Source organism: Saccopteryx bilineata, chromosome 8 (genome assembly GCF_036850765.1).
Source record: "Saccopteryx bilineata isolate mSacBil1 chromosome 8, mSacBil1_pri_phased_curated, whole genome shotgun sequence".
NCBI classification, from domain to species: Eukaryota; Metazoa; Chordata; class Mammalia; order Chiroptera; family Emballonuridae; genus Saccopteryx; species Saccopteryx bilineata.
The window spans coordinates 56,009,916-56,027,070 of NC_089497.1; the positions used below are offsets into that span (position 1 = coordinate 56,009,916).

At 52.1% G+C, this 17,155-nt stretch overlaps 1 protein-coding gene across 10 annotated transcripts in view; it reads right to left on the reverse strand.

Moving 5' to 3' along the window:
* TNK2 (tyrosine kinase non receptor 2) overlaps positions 1 to 17,155 on the reverse strand; it is a 42,335-nt gene that overhangs the window by 12,755 nt on the left and 12,425 nt on the right. For 2 of the 10 annotated variants that reach the window (XM_066241898.1, XM_066241903.1), the window contains exons 1-6: positions 10,274 to 10,625; positions 6,505 to 6,685; positions 5,471 to 5,541; positions 3,468 to 3,689; positions 1,938 to 2,090; positions 1,148 to 1,425 (exon numbers count right to left, since the gene is read on the reverse strand). In XM_066241898.1, the coding sequence (XP_066097995.1) occupies positions 1,148 to 1,425; positions 1,938 to 2,090; positions 3,468 to 3,689; positions 5,471 to 5,541; positions 6,505 to 6,685; positions 10,274 to 10,351 (983 nt within the window). In that variant the 5' untranslated portion in view covers positions 10,352 to 10,625. Of the gene's footprint in view, positions 1 to 1,147; positions 1,426 to 1,937; positions 2,091 to 3,467; positions 3,690 to 5,470; positions 5,542 to 6,504; positions 6,686 to 10,273; positions 10,629 to 14,533; positions 14,554 to 14,887; positions 14,908 to 17,155 lie in introns of those variants that run through there. The other 8 variants (XM_066241900.1, XM_066241901.1, XM_066241897.1 and 5 more) reach the window with 8 other exon arrangements.

The window sequence follows — 17,155 nt, forward strand, 5'->3', positions numbered from 1 at the left end:
TTCAGCAGGAAAGTGTGGGTGGAAAATTTGGATAGGGCCTCGGGAAGAACCAAAATGAGTGGAAACAGTCACACTGGCTTTGCTCAAATATCTGCACACTCCCTCTGGGATACTCTCTTGGGTGAGGAGGACAAACACCACAGCTGGCAAAGAAATATTCCACCTGAGCCTACACTGAGGCGTGGGCCTCGAAGGAAGCCACTCTGGATAAAGAATCAAAGGGTTGCTCACGGGACTGGAGAGCCAGCCCTGCCACGCAAAGAGGGCAGAGTCCAGACAAAGTCACTCAGGGTCTCTAAGCCTCATATTCCTCATCTGTGAAAGGGGAATAATAATCATCTGCTCACTTCACAGCAGAGTTGTTTTAAGGGAGCTGCATAAAAATAGGTGACCTTATCCTATGTCATCATTTGCTATGGCAAAAAATAAATAAATACATAAATAAATAAGAAAAAAGAAAAACAAAGAAAAAAAATAGGTGACCTTATAATTTACTGTCCAAACCAGGACGCTTGAGTATGAAAGGGAGAGCTATACTTACTCAGGACAACAGACATAATCCAGGATGTCTGGTACCCTAAAGTACAAAGTCAGTTACTAAGTAGGGTGACTATACATCTTGGATTAGAAGGTTTTCTGGCAAATTGAACTGGACCGACTCCTTTCACCCCAAAGCAGGGACACCATACTCCTGAGGGTGCCTTCAACACCAGACAACCACACTGGTCTCACTCAGCACAGGATAGAAACACAGGGGCCAGGGCAGGACCAGGGACCACCTCATGTGAACATCTCTGCTCACAGTCAACAAGTCAGCGTGGTCTGGCCCTGCCTGCTACTTCCTCTACCTGGAACATGCTTACCAGTCAGCCTACTAATTTCTGACTATTTCAGGAGGTTAATACTGAGTCCTCCAGGAAGCCTTTAATAAGTCCCCATAGCACTTATTCCTGTATATTCTAGTGCCTGGCACATGAGAATTCCTGGATGAGTGAATGAATGGGCATACAAGAAGGGCACCGTAGGGCCAAAAGAGACAAGGGCTGTTGTGAGTATAAAGGCCCCAGATACTGAGCCTCGGTGTGCAGGGACCAAGGTAAGCAGGGTGGGGTCCAAGCCCTGTGAGCCGGCAGCACCTGCCCCTCACCAGGCAAAGGGCACCTTGCGATGCTCCTGCATGACATAGTGGTCGTCATTCTGGGGTAGTGCTCGCATTAGCCCGAAGTCTCCAATCTTGACCAGGTCGCGGGTGGCCAACAGCAGATTGCGGGCAGCCAGGTCACGGTGAATAAAGCGCTTGGACTCCAGGTAGCCCATGCCCTCAGCCACCTGCACAGCATAGCGGCTCAGAGTACCCAGAAGGAAGTGGCCCTGGTGCTTGCGAAGCCGGTCCAACAATGATCCCAAAGGTGCCAGTTCTGTCACCTGAGGCCATGGAGGAGGTAGGAGAAATGAGTGCGGCTGAACCCTGCCCCTCCCTCAGCACCCCTGTGCTGGGCTCCCAGCCATCTGTTGAAGGCCTGCCAGAGTCATGCTCAATGCTCTTTCCTGGCCTGTCCTCTGGGGACTGCTAGGAGTCCTATATCTTCCCAACCCTCTCCTTCTAGGCAATGTGGAAAACTGAGGCCAAGAGAAGCAACCCAGAGGCTCATGTTAGAAATTCTAAACATTAAACTCTAGGACAAGCTCCTCCCACGGATATAACTCTGCCAATGAATACACGTAAAATGCAGAGATGGACAAGGGCTTCAACAGGCATACAATAGTATTGGGCTAGGCCCCTGTGAGCCCCTTTTCCACATCAGGTGGGGGACCAAAGCAGGATCTGGGGGCCCTCTGACCTTAGTCAGGATGAGAGGAGTAACCACAGCACTGGCAGGAGACGGGTCAGACCTGGGGCCCAGAGACCGCAGGCCCCTCCCATGCACGGTACTCACCATCTTCATGGGTGGCGTGAGCACCACACCATAGAGGCGGATGAGGTTTCGGTGGTCAAGCGAGTGCATGGCGTTGACCTCCCGGATGAAGTCATCCATGGCCTCTGGCTGGCTCAGCACATCAGGCTTCAGGCACTTCACAGCCACACTCACCTGCCCAGAGTGAAGATCACAGGGAGTCAGGATATGCCTCTCACTCTAACTCAGCTCAAACATCCCAGCTTCAGATCCGCTCATCTGGGTACCTTGGCCTGGCTGGGAAAGAGGAGGTGGCTGACCCTCCGGGGCCATTCGCTTGGCCTTCCCTTACTGGAGGAATATCCAGCTTAAATAGTAACTTTAAGGTAAGAGATGAACCTCATGATGATAGGATATCAAAATGTTATAAAATATTAAAAATGGTTTTGGTGTAGAAGAAAAATGCTTTAAATATAACGCCAAAACACTAATCCAGGGGTCTCAAACTCGCGGCCCGCTGAACAATGTTGTACTGATTTTTTTTTGTTTTCAACTGCAGTGAGAAAAGTGTTGCGTAACAGTTGCCTTTTGTAGACCTAGTGCGGCCCGCCAAACAGCTGTGATCTTGCTCTGCGGCCCACATGCTGAGTTGAGTTTGAGACCCCTGCATCTATAGTGACAGAAGTCAGAATAGTGGCCTTCCCTGGAGGAAGGGGACACTTGGTAAAGAGGCAGGAGGGAGGCTCTGACATGCTAGAAACAGGTTCTATATCATGATGTGGGCATGGTTACCTGGGGCATATGTAAACATTCACTGAGCTGTACACTCAAGAACTGCATGTTTTATTATATACATGCTATCTATGCCTCTGGGGAAAATTTTTAAATAGTATACCAAGAGCAAGACTTTAAAAGTTATATCTAAAATTCATATCCTAACTAAATTCAACAAAATACCTGATGGAGGAAAGGCAGAAATGCTAACTTGCTTCCTCTGACTGGTGATATTACAGGCATTTTCCCTTGGTTTTTAAAATAATTTGCAGATTTTTATAATAAGTGATTTTTTAAACAATTTTTAAAGACTTTATTCATTTTAGAGAGGAGAGAGAGAGAGAGAGAGAGAGAGAGAGAGAGAGAGAGAAGGGGGAGGAGCTAGAAGCATCAACTCCCATATGTGCCTTCACCAGGTAAGCCCAGGGCTTCGAACAGGCGACCTCAGCATTTCCAGGTTGACGCTTTATCTACTGTGCCACCACAGGTCAGGCATAATAAGTAAATTTTAAAAAAGATTTTTGATTTTAGAGTGAGAGAGAGAGAGAAACAAGGAGGGAGGAGCAGGAAGCATCAACCCGTACTTAAGTACTTATAGTAAATTATCTGTATAATTAAAAAAAAGAAACGTGCCTTAAACCTGAGTGTAGACTCCAGGGAAAACCACTCAGACCTGTCCCCAACCTCTTTCACATCCTAACTGAGAGGACAGATCTACCTCAGAGGGCAGAATGGGGCCTCTGACAGTCCCTTAGGAGCCTTGTCGTTTGCCACACCCCGAAGGACCCGGAAGCTCACCGTCTTCCCCGAGGGGGCATTCCACTCGCCCCTGCGCACCACGCCAAAGGAGCCGTCTCCGAGCTTCTCGAAGAGATGCAGGTCTTTCTCCCCAATGAGGCAGGTGAGGCTCTGCAGGGGCCCCTCCCCTGTGAGGCCTCCAGGGATGGGTGAGGTCTTCCGGAAGGTGCTCTGAGAGTGATGAGGGGGGAACTCAGCGTCCAGCCGCTTTCCACTGAATACCTGTTTGAAGGCAGTCAGGGTCCAGATGAACCCCGAGGCCCCAGAAGGCCTCCAGATAGGTATTGGCTTTGCCACACTGCCAGGGGGCAGCCTGGCAGGAGGCCTATGCCACCTCCTGACCACACCCCCAAACAGGAAGCCAGTCTTACTGTGGCCTCAGGGTATGTGCCAGAAATGGACTGACAGGTATGCAGCCTGTGGCTACAGTGGCCCCACACCCAGCCAACAGGTCTGGCACCACCTTCTGCCCCACCCATCCCTTCCTGTACCCCCTACCCAGAACAGACTCCAGCCCATAGACAGAGCCTAAGGGGCCTGCCACAAACACTTCTCTGTCCATTTTTAGCCTTGGCCCCTTCTCTGGGCTGCCCATTTGGCGCTGTCTGTCTCCACCCTCCCTGGAGCGCCGCTGCCCTTCATCCTGCCAGGGGAGAGGATAATTTGAGCCTGAGGTTAGACTGTGAGTGTGTGGGGTGCAGATGAAGCAAGGCCTTGCTGGGAAGGGCCTGGGAAGACAGCTGGGTTTCTGGAGGGGCGCCTAGAGCTGAGGGCTGAGAAAGAGGGGAGACTGGAAAGCACTCTGCAGCCTGGGAAGTCAGGGGACAGGAGGAAGGAGGCCCGAGGGTCAGAGCTGGCCCGTCAGTTTGACTTGGCATCCAAAGCCTTGGCTGCAGAGCCTGCCCAGCTGGGCCCCTGCCCCCAAAGCTGGCAGAGCCTTATCTGTACAGAGCTCTCCAATCTGAGGGCCTCTTCTGGCCACTGCTCTGTCCTTCCTCCCAGTAACTGAAATCCCTTACATTTGCAGTGTTCAGCTGACAAGGACCCTCCACATGCCTGATGAGGTGAGCTGGGGAAGAGTGGCCAGCACTGTCTTACTGAAGACATGCCTCAAGTCTGGAGAGGTTCACTGACTGGCCCGGGAGCCTCCTGCAAGTCCACAGTAGATCCAAGACCCCTGAAACCTGGCACACTGCACAACTCTTCCCTCCTGCCTTCACCCGCCCCAACATGCTCATCCTTCCCTAAAACCTGGGCAAGGGACCAGGACAGTGTCCCCAGAAAAGGCCACAGGATCCCATGAGACAGCCCCTTTGCCAGATCGCAGCCAAGAAATCTCTGCCGCCCAATTCCAGTCCAGCTGTTCTGCCCTGCCCGTCCCCTACCCCAGCCCTGAGGTCAGAAGTGGGGAGGGAAGGCCCTGGCTGGTTCATTTCCTCCCCGCATTGTCTTCCAGACAATGGGCAAAGTTCCACTGAGTCAGATCAGGGACTCACCACACTCTACAGACCCAAATTAGGACAAGAGTGGGTGGAAGGAGGTAGACTGTGGGGAAGGAAGCTGTCAGCAAGGCCAGATGACTAGAGAAACCTTCCACAGAATAAGCGGGTTGGGGAAGCAGAGAAGCAAAAGCAGAGATATCCTGGGTCCAGACAGTCCCCACCATCCTATGCTAGACACAAGCCCCAACACTCAGTCAGAACAAGGGCTCAAGTTACGGCATACTTGTCAACCAGTGCCTGTTCTACACCCAGCACCATCACACAGCGGGAGAGGAAGTAAAGCCACGGTTGCACAGAGGCTACTCATGCGCCATCTCTAGCGGAGACAGACACTTAGCCAAGCAGCTCTGTAAGCACCCTGCCCGATAAGACCCTGGAGGAGGGAGGTCTGTACAAAGTACGAGATTATACTGCCCGGGAATGCGGGAAGTTTCTCAGGACTAACATCAGAGTGGGGCCCCACGAGGCTGCCCCAGCCCATCTCACTCCTTGTCCACCCACCTTGCTCATCCAGGACTTTCGCTTGCACAGAGCCTTTCTCCTCTTCACAGCCTCCCACAGCCGCCGCTGCCCTGCAGGAGGGACAGTGCAGTTAAGGCTCACCCCCTGCCCAGAGAGGCTGCTGCCCACCAGCAGACTTCCTTGCTCCCCCTGCAATGGGTCCAACACTAGATACTGCCCAGCACAATGAAAGCAAGGAAACAAACCATCCCAACCACCCAGGGGCTACAACTAATTGGATGGTCACAGCATTCTACTTCTAGCAATAGTTCTTGAACTGGATGGAGGTGTTTAAACCACCAAAACCAAACAGTAGTTCTCTGTTCCCAACTCTCAAGAACAAAGGAAATGAAGGGGATAGAATTTTCCCAATTTTGAGTTTTTCTCCCAAAAATTTTATTATGTTACCAGCAACAAACACCAACAACCCAGGCCAAAAGTAGTATAAGTCATGTCTAATTTAGCACATTATTACCTATTTAGCTGCTTTAAGTTGAATGCACAAATAAGTTTCTATGTTCTGTAAGTAGTTCTAGATATGTTGCAACCACTACTTTTAGGATCAATACATAGAAAAGAATTGAGTTCAACAGAGCAGATCTTTGTGAAAAATACAGAAAAAGAAACAGAGATTAAGAGAAAATCATCTGAGGGTTTTTATCTTCTCTTCTTCACATAGATCTCTGGACACTGAACCCTTGGTGTTCAGAATGGTGAACAGGACAGACTCATGTATAAAGGATGAGATGGAAGAAATACATCCTACAAATATCTGAACAAACAAAAAGGGTGGTAGTTAGTCCTGTGTAGCCAGAGCTTTCAGACTCCTCGAAGTACAATTCAGTTTTACAAGTGCAAATTGTTCTCATGCACCTCCCTCCCATTTCTGGGCCTCTTAGGTAGGGAGTGTTCCCAGCTATGCCACCCCATGGGATAAAGCGGGGAGGGCTCTCCCATGTGGTTGGTGATCCTGAGGACAGAGGAGGTAAATGGTCAGTGGGGAAACAACGAGCGAGGCCCACGTCTCCACCTACCAGGCCGGCCCATGCCAATCTTCTCCAGGTCCTCATTCTTGACATACTCGAAGTGGGACAGGCGGGTAACATTGAGGTCGTCACGAAGTCGCAGGAAGTACTGTTGCAGCTGCACCTCAGAGAGCAGCTCCAGCAACCAGCCTGTGCCCTCCTCTGGCTGCATGCTGCTGCTCCCCAGCCTCTGTGGGGAGGGGAGGATGAATCAGGGACCAAGGGATGCAGGGGTAACAGGGGACCTGCCCAAGTGCCTTGGGCTCACCCACATCCTACTATGCTGCTTCCAAAAAGGAGTCAAATCACCTTCTTGCTCCTCTAAACAGCTGTGCAGAATAGCCTGTACTTACCTGCCCCTTTCCTGCCAGAAACAAAGGTAGAATTAGGACAGCTGGGAGACAGCCCAGGCACTGGAGTCAGGGTCTTACTCCCCAAATCCATGGCCCAGTGACCTGAGATCAACCTCTGTGTGCTCAGGTTCTCCACTGGCTTGGGGGTCACAAGCCCTTTGAAAATCTGATGAAAACTATTGACTTATGTCTCCAGGAAAAATATACACATTCTTAATCATAGAAATTTCAATAAAAAATACTGGGTGTTTCAGTGTCCCGTGAGACCCATCCATGGGCTCCCAGACCTGAAGGACCCCACAAAAAGAACCCAGGACTAGATGAGTCCTCCCAAAGCCTGGCATAGACAAAGCCCTCCCCCTCTCCAATCCAAAGACCTCTCCATAAGTGCCTCCAGGACTACAAGAGTGGGTGACAAGAGGGAAAGGCAGGGGCTGGGGTAGGCTTCCAGACCCAGCTCAAAGAGGCAGCACTGCTCAGCTCCTGTCGACAAGTCACAACAGATTGTGGCCCAGTGTTGTCAAAGCTTCCAATTTTTTAAAGAAATACCAGCAATCTAATCCAGATGTGAAATCTTGCCATTGAAAACTTTTTTTGAAAAGGCAATATACACAGTTGGTAAAATAGTCAAATGGCACACAGAAGCCATAAAATGTCTTCCATTCCCTCCCTTACTGCACAGCCACCTAGCTTCTATATACCCAGAGCCAGACGCCATTAATGACTATATGTATCCTTGGGAGACGTTTTCCCCCATACACAAATATTCACTCATTACTCACACCATTGTATTCCTTGTTTTCACTTAACATTATCTTTCTCCTGACTCTTTATGTCAATGAATTCAAGTTTGAAATACACACACACAGATACAACATACTCTGTTGGCCCAACACTGGTATGTGCAGGCTATAATCAGCCAAAGGACTACCAGTGAGTGACCTCTGACCTATACTTTCTTGGGCCCAGAGAACAGGCCAATGGCACCCTCAAAGCAAAGCAGTCTGATCCACTGGACCCCAAACCCATCCTTGTCCAAGTAAGACACCTCAGAGCTGAGGGCTTGGCCAGGCCAGCCCTAACCCATGTTCAATCCCATGGAAGAAACAGGCAAGAGGGAAAGGCCAGCTGCCTGAGACCCCCTTCTCCCCAACTCAGAGGGGCCTCGTCCCCTAGCTCTCATCACAGGTCGCACTGAGAAGCATGAGCCTCCTGCCCCCACAGTTCCCAGAGGTACTGCCAACCCAGTGCCAGTTCAGCCTTTCCCAGGCAGCTCAGGGCAGTACAAAGAGCAACAAATGGCAATGAGAGGACCTCAGCTCAAATCCTGGCTCTCCCACCTTGGCGGCTGGGCCAGAGGGGGTTTCCAAACTGTGAGCCGTGACCCTTGACCCAGATGGTTCTCACAAAGGCTGTACAGCCCTCTAGGGGGCATTTTTGGTTTCACAATGTTGGGGGCCACTAAAGGCCTTTAGTGGGTAGATGGGGAACAAGAACATAAGTTATCCTGTAACGTACAGGACAGTCTCAAACACTGTCCTAAATTGCATTCACAGAGGTAAAAACTTAGTTTATAGTCATCTGAATCTAGAATTGAATTCCACTTTACATTTGAACAAGGAAGTATTTTTGTAGTTTTACACATACTGAATTATCCTGGAATGAAACTACTATGTAAACTAAAGGAAAACGGGCCTTTGCGTTCAGAACTTAGCAAAAGTTGTTCACTATTCAAAAAAATGTCCAAAAGGCAACCCATCCTAATTATTTCAAAGCTCCCCTCAGTCAGAACTTGTGGATGCTGCCTCCACGGTGGTTCTACATGAGTCTCAGCATCCACTTCATTATATCAGAGTACTGACATATCAGAGTACATGAAATGGTATAATTACTTCCCTTTTATTTTCCTTTTATTGTATACTACAGATGGCAATATGCTTGTAGACTACAAACACATATACACGGTAAACAGTTTATAGTTCTATTAATTTTAAGAAGATGCCTGACCACTGCTGGCACAGTGGATAGAGCATCAATCTGGGACACTGGGACACAGGTTCAAAAACTCAAGGTCACTGGCTAAAGTGCGGCTTGAACATGGGGTTGCAGCCTTGAGCACGGGGTTGCTGCCTCGAGTGTGGGATCATAGACGTGACCCCATGGTCACTAACTTGGGCACCAAAAGTCACTGGCTTGAAGCCCAAGGTCACTGGCTTGAGCTGGAGTACCCCTCCCCCACTCTGGTCAAGGCACATATGAGAAGCAATCAATGAACAACTAAAGTGCCTCAACTACGAGTTGATGCTTCTCATCTCCCTTCCTGTCTCTCTTGCTAAATAAAAAACAAAATAAAATAACAAGAACAGTAAGTACATGTCTAATAACTATACATACTTACTATATGCTGGCCACAGTGCTAAGCATTTAGCTGTATTAACTCACTTATCCTCACCAAAACCAAAACCATCTGTTACAAACATAGGAGTATGGGCTTAATTAAGAGGGCAGGGCACCATGCTTTATAGAAGAAAACTCCAAAGGTGTACTGTGAAAATCACTGGCCCTGTGGGGCAGTGTCCACATTTCCACTGTCACTACCCTGTCCCTGGAGTAAAGTGATCCTATCCTCGACATGGCTTAGCCCCTGATGGGGCTTGTCACCAGGGTAAGCAGTCTGAAGGTCCTCTCCTCTTCTTCCCAGACCCCAAATTCCAGGACCCCAGGCTCCCCATTCCTATCCTCCTCTGAGGAAGAAGGCAGCCACTTCTGAGAACAGCTCAAAGCCATGCCCTCCCTGGTGATCAGGGCTAGGGAAGACCCAAAGGTCCCTTCCCTGAAAAGTACAGTCTAATCTGTTCCTTTTCCTTAAAACACCAGCCAACAGATCTCCCAGCTCAGCTGCTCTCCAACCCCAGGCAACAAGGCTGTTCTGCAAAAGGGACGGACATGTGTGGGAAGCCTGAGAAGAACACTGAGGATCCCAGTGAGAAGAAAGCAAGGTCCCAGTCCTGCCTCTACCACCAAGCCCAGGGTGACCCTGGACAAGTCCCCTCCCCAACCCTAACTGCCCCTTCCAATCCAAGTTTCTTTGTGAAGCAGAGCACTGCTGCAGCTGTCCCCCGCTCAGACAGTCAACAGTTCTGCATGTGCCTGGGCCCCAGAAGAGCCCACAGCCCGCACACCTGTGTCTGACACACGCAGCTCTCATGGCTGCACGCACACTTTCCCAAATACACTTTTCTAACACTCGCCAACAAGAATGCAGCAGTTGGAGGGGAGAGGCCACTCGGCCCAGACCGCCCTATCAAACCCTCACTGGAGATGTCCCGCAGCCTCCAAGTCCTTGCTCTCTGCCCCTCAGCGAAGTGCAGGCTCTGACAAGCGGATCCAGTCTCCAGTCGTACCAGCCCCAGCCCCCCACTCACTGTGTATAGTCTTCGCCGTAGTCTGGCCAGGAGAGGAAAGGAAAGCTCTAGGCCAGGGAACCGACGAGCTGTTGGCATCTCCACGGAACTGGACTGGACCCCCTGATTGTGTCACTGAGACTCTGGCTTCAGAAGTGGGGGAGCAAGGGCCTCAGCTCCTGAATTTCAGGTTCTGCCCAGAAGGAAGTTGGCCAGAGGTCTATCTCAGGAGCCCCCAAGCCCAGGAGTGGGGAATGGAGCAGAATAGGACAGGCCCTTCTTCTCTGCTGCACAGCTGTTCTACAGCTGGTTAGTCTGGCCGGGAGCAGGTTCGTTCTTCTCTGGGCTGGCTGCAGCCTGGGTGCTCTGTCCTGTTCTCTGTCTTCTCTCCAGTGCAGTGGTCACAGCTCCAGCCCTGCTCCCTGGCTCCCCCACCCGACTGTCCTCCCTCCCTTTCCTCCCTCCCTCCCTCCCCAGCTGAGCAGCTCTGACACTGGCTGAAAAAGGACCTTTTTGAATCACTGCCAAGAGGGCAGCGAGAATGGGGGGACTCTTCCTCCCAGCCACCCGCAGTGGCCCCCCTGCTGCCCCATACACAAGGCCCCCTGTCTCCGGCTTCCACCCCAGCCCCCACAGTTGCAGAAACCTCCTGGGATTTTAGGGTGGGGGATATGTGAATCAAGCAGCAATGTACAAAGAATGGCTACAGGCCCCCACATGGGCTTATCTGGGGCTTGGGAGCTAGTATACAGTCTGGGCTAGGGGCTAGGATCCTAGAGTTACTCCTGGACCTTGCAAGAAGACCCTTCAGATACCCTCCCCCATCTCCCAGTCCCAGCCTTGGCTGGGCGTCTCCTGGCTCAAGCCCTAATGTGGCCCTGTTACCCTGGTGCCCGACGGAAATAGGAGGCCGGCAGCCTGCCAGAGTGGGGCAGTCCAGCCAAGATCGTGAGGGGGTGTGGGGGGGTAAGGAATCTCCACCTCCTTCCCTGGGATTGCCTTGTCTGCTGCCCACGACACCCAGGGTACCTCCTCCCCAGACCAGCTGGCCAAGACCCAAAGCTCCTTCAAAACAAATATGCCCCTAGACCCTGCTGGGGTTGCCTCCACCCCAAAGCTGTAGGATTCCAGGCTGCAGGATGTCTCTTGTATAGCACCCACACACAGAGACAACAGCCCCAGCTAAAGGGAACTGGAGACACTCCATCAAGCCCCTGTGGGCCCCCCACGTTCCTGGAGCTGACAAATGATTCTGCTGCCCCTCCTCAAGGGCGCCAGCTGCTCTTACACCCCCCTCACAACATCCCCCAGACACACCTGACAGCTGCAGGAAGTCCTCTCAGGCTCCCTCAGCAACTCCCACCCCACCCCCAGCCAGGCCCAGGGAGCCCCTCTTTCTTGCACACTGCTTTCTTGTCCCTGTCCAGCTGGCAACCAGTGCTGGGAGCCGCAGCTGGCTAGTGGGGCAGGCAGCTGGAGTGATTTGAGTTTTAGGGAGTCAGCATCACAGGCTCTTTCTAAGGCCTCTGCCTCTCTCGGTATTTGACTTCCCAGCAAGGAAGTACCCAGAGGGAAGCCATTTCCTGGTCTGAGCCCCAATGGGGGAAGAGGGAGACATACTCCAGCAATCAGTTCCTGTTCCCCAACCCCCACTACCCAAAGTTTGTGGAGCCAGCCAGGTGCAGCACCCCCTGTCCAAATGAATCACCAGTCTGAGGCTGGGGTCACACAGACAATGGACAAGATAAGGTTAGGCTGAGGTCACACTGGAGCTGACTTCTCCCCAAACCCTGGCCCCCGTGTCCACAGCTCAGAGAAGCGTACTGCCTATCTTCCACAGGCTCCACCTTGGAGACCCAGAGAGACCTGACCTCAGGGGACAATTTAAACAGGATTATTCCCTCTACTGCAAGACTGGAGCTGCTGGATCAGAATGGCCAAACTAAACATTCTAGCCACCCACTGAAAGATATGCCCAACACCAGAACTCCATGTCTGACTCTCCCCTGGACAGCAGGTAAGAACAAGCTCCAGCGATTTGCTCAGCAATCCAGTTGTGGGAGACTGTAAATCAAAGCAATGCATAGTCAGAGGTCAGAGCTCAGGCCAGCTTTTGCACCCCTTTCTCCCAGCACTGAAAAGCAGCTCCCACCTTTCTGCCAACTGTTGTCCTGTCAGCTACTGCCCTCTGTCGGTCAAGGGAGAAAGTGCTTGATCTCTAAGGAGAAGGTAAGTGGTCCCATAAATACGGTGATCTTATTTTCTAAAGCAAACAGGGATATTTGGCTTTATATGCACATTCAAAAGGCCAGTAAGCGGGAATGTCCAGGGCACAGGGACTTGGTGCCCATAAAAGACTAAACCCAAATTCTAGTACTTCCAGGGCTCTCATGGAGCATTAAAAAAAAGCTCAAAGGGCAGCTTAATTGGGACCCAGAGAACCCAGAGACACTGAGACAAATGTTAGCATCAGTATTCACCACCATTGATTTATCTCCCCTTAATGCCACCCCAAAACACCCATTCTTTACCCAGCCTCCCAGCCCCCAGGATCTGTCCTGGGGCCCAGAAGCATAGACACCCCATAGACACCCCTCACTCCTGGGAGGCTGCTGCCGAGAGCAGGGCTGGGCCATAAACTCACCAGCAGATGACAGGGGCTAGGGCCCGGGTACCCAGCTATCCCCCAGGCTCCTCCCATTACCTGCTGTCCCTCCTCGCCCCCTGTCAGGCGCTGATACGCAGATCTCTCCCCCATGGAACCCAAACTCCCCGTGTTAAGGGCAGGGAGGGGAGCAGAGCCCTCCCGCAGCCCCCGCTCCTCCAGCGGCACACAGCGTCACTGCCCTGCGTCCTGAGGGGCCGGGCCTCGAGCATCCTAGAAGGGCAGGGCTCCTAAAGCACCTCAGGCGGGGAACCTGGCCCCTGGCCCCACCGCAGCACGTACCCCACAGCCTCCTATCTGCCGCCGGCTGGCCTGGCGAGAGCCTGGTGGTCCTGTCTCTCCCGCGGGACCGTAGCAGGCCCCTCCCCCAATCCTGTCCTGTCTCAATTAATCCCCAGCCGCTACTTCTCCGCAGTGCCACAGGCTGACCCCGGAAAGCCAGGTACCTGGCTGCACCTTCACTGACCACAGAACCACAGCTCCCCTCAGCCGTCTCCAGAACCCCCACATTCCACGATGGGGGGGGGCATTCAAGAAACTCATGGAAGAGAAGCACCTCCTGTCCTGACTCAATCTGAGATCCCTCTTTCTAGACATCCGGGCCTGAAGCCTATCCCTCCACCTGCCCAGCTCCCCCTGGGCTTCAAAAATAAGCCCATCTGCTGTGCCTGCCGGTCGGCTCCACACTGCAGCACTCCCGCTGTGCTGGGATGTGCACAGCCCACTCCTCCCCGTGGAAGTGGAAGCCATGCCTCTGGCACACCTCCCACCCCCCCACCCCACCCCCGCAGTCCTTCTCAGCCCCGCCTGGACATCTCCCTGCCTAACCCTTCCCCCAAGTTAGCAAGGGCTGTGCGCACGGGAGGGCAGGGCAAAGCAGAGCACTGGGACTGACCTCTCTGGCCTCAGAGGAGCGCCTTGAGTGCCCACAATCACTGCCAGAGGAGCTGCTCCAACACCTGCCCACGCAATCCTGTCACCCAGCACTCAGGTGAGGCCACCGCTAGGAGAGGAAGCTCCACTGCAGAGGCTCCTCCTCTCCCTCCAGCCCCCAGGGCCTCAAGGCACACCACAACACCCTCTCATTTTGCTGGCATCTGAAGCATCCATTTACTCCAAAGTACCAGGTATTTAGAGCTGAGCTTAGGGCAACTTCACTCCTTCCAGGGTTGGGGCAGAGAAGGAGAGAGATGACGAAACTTCCCCCACACACACACACTCTACTTCAAGATTGAGGAGAGACCCCAGAAGGGCTCTAGGTGAGTTTTCCATATGGCTAATCTTCTCACAAGCTCCTCCTCTACCCTAAAGCATGCTAGGGGAGGGGATGACCCGGCTGGGCAGTGGGTTATTCTAGGTAGAAGCTCCTCTGTATCTTACTGCAGCCATGGCAGACACTAGTTTTGAGAGCAGCTGTAAGAACCCAAAGTGTGAAGAGACAGAGGCTGGAAATGCCAGGCTCACTCCTCCTGGCTGGGTGAAGGGTCTGATCCAAACCATTCCTCCCTTCCTTCTTCCCTACCTCCTCCTCCATAAGCCCCCTCCCATCTTGCTGTAAGATATCCACAGGATCCAATGTGCCGCTAGGACCTGGGAAACCCAGCTCCCACACACACCTCTCTGATCTGTAACTTGCCCCTTTATCTGAAGGGAGCTGGGAGTAGCCAGGAATCTGCTGTCCAGCCTCCTCCCCCAGTCTCTCCAAAAGCATCAGTGAAGTGACAAATCCACACTGAGGAGCAGACTGACATGTAATTTCCGGCCAAGAGAATTTTTCCAAAACAATCTACCGTATTCTCAGGAATATGCCAACCCACCTCCAAGCCAGCCTTTGCCTACCTCTGCCCTCCCTCTTCAAGCCTGGAGGGAAAACAACACACGGGGCGGGGGAGCTTATAGCTCCTCTCCGGACAGAGGATTATCTTGCCTCCACATGTCAGTACCACCAAGCCCAATCAGCTTCAACTCACCCTCCGTGAGCAGGGCCCAAGCTCTGGACCCTGCCAGGCTGGTTCCCCTCAGAACCTCATCCCAGAGGGAACTGTACCAGACAACCCACACCTTCAGGTCAGCCCAGGTCTGACATCACACTGGTCAGGGGAGGAGGCTGGCCAGGAGCCAAAGGAGAGAAGGGGATGATTCAGAGACAGACCATGGCTGTTTCACCCTCTCCGTCTCCAGGACACACGGGCCCACTCCTTTCCAGGGGAGCTTGGCATTTGAGGTCCTGAGGACAGGAAAGGCTAAGAAATACTTGCCAGTAGTGTTGGGCCCACAGGCCCTCTTCACCATTCTCTTTGACTTGTTGGTGTTTCCTAAAACTTCTGAACTTTCCCTTACTTTCTCAATGGATGCTCTGCTCCCAGGGGGTCACCTCCTCAGACTGCAATTACCACCATGTGCTGTCCATCTCCACTCCTGAGCTCCTGAACTCCAGACCCACACTTCTACACATTTACAGGGCAGCTCCACCAGGAAGATGCATAGATACCACAAATTCTGCATGTCCAAACTTAGCTCATCATCACCCACTTAAAACTAGTTAATGTATGCTTCTATATCCTGACTGAAAACATCACAAGGCAACATTAGGCTAGAAATCTCAGCCCTGCCCCCACCCAACCATTCTACCTTCCCCACCCACCTGGCAGGCCCAGCAGCTTCTTGTTTCTGCCTCCTCATTATCCCTCTCTTCAAAATCACTGGGATCAAGTCACACAGACCTGGTCTGAAATCCTGGCTCTTTCACTTTCTACTTTTGGGCAAATGACTTAACCTCTAAGCCACAATTTCCTCAACTGTAAAATGGGGATAAATGGTGCCTCCTTCAGAGTGTGGATTCAATGAGATAATGAATGGCATACTTAGCACAGCACCTGGCACACAGTTGCCTGTTGTTGTTATTGTCATCTGAACACAAATCTAGAGTCTTTCTGCAGACTTCTGTAACTCCTCACTTAGCCAAATACAAGGCCCTTCAGGATCTACTCCTTGGCTTATTTGTTCAACTCCATCTCTTACCATTTCCTTCAAATGTCTCAAATCCAGTAAAGCAAGCACTTTCACCGGAAGAGGGGTTGCCAATCTCATTATAGCCACTCCTGTCCCAGACCTTCTAAGCTACTTTGCCCCTGGGACATGGCCAGTTACTCAGGCCAGGAGTCTTGAATATGTCTTCTGTTCTCATTGGAGGAGAGAGAAAGGGGGGGGGGGGACAGGTGGGGGGGAGTGGACAGGAAGGAGATGCAGGGCTCAGAAGCAGGGGCAGACCCATCAGATAGAAGGAACTTCCTATGCCTCATCTCCTTAGACAATGGAGGAGGTGTAACTTTCAGAGATGAAAGGATCTAAATACTGTGACGCAGACCAACATTAAATTCAGCACCTCCCCACATGTACCAACTTTGTCTTGAAAGTATTTTGTAGCTATTTCATGCTCCACTAACTAAAGATTGGCACGCCAACCCTGACACCCAGAGACAGGACACTGAGAACCCTAAGGCATTCCTGGAGCACTCCCCTCCCCCGCACACAAACACCATTCCAGTGTGACAGAGGATAAATTCCTGCAGCTGTCTGGGTCTCCTGTATATGCACACCACGCATGCCAGACTGCCGCCTCTCAACAATCGTCTGGCCCAGGCATCATCACGGCACCAAGGCTCAGCAGTCACTCCCAGGAAGGGAGGAAGGATGTAGTCCCAGCAGCCAGCTACTGCCGGAGCCTTTCCAGCACTGGGCAGAGGCTGCCTGGCTAGTCACCCTGCCTGCTGGCTCAGGCCGCACCCCACCCCCACCCTCCAGTGAGAGCCTAGAGCTGAAGCAGCCTATTGTTGGGCTCTGGAGGTGGGGTGGGGAAAGAAGTCAGAGCTGTGTATTGTAAATCCTTTACTCTGCAAGAGGGACTGCTCATCCCCTAGGGACCATGTCCACACCAGAACCGCAGGAGCTATGAACATCTAGCAGGGCAGGGCAAGGCAGGCTGCGGGCCCAAAAGAAGTGTCTGAAACCTGGAGTGAGAGAAACGTCAGAGACTTCAAGAAATTTAAGATACCACATCCTGCCCACCTATTTTAGTGATAAAGAAACTAAGGCCCTAAATTGGAAGGGACTTGCCTGGTCCAAGGCACTTAAGAACTTGTCACAGAGAATGGACCTCCAAGAGTTGGGGAAGGTCAACAGCCCAGAGTGATGGTAATTCTCTTTTGGCCAAGGAGGGGTAGCCCTGCCAGGGACTA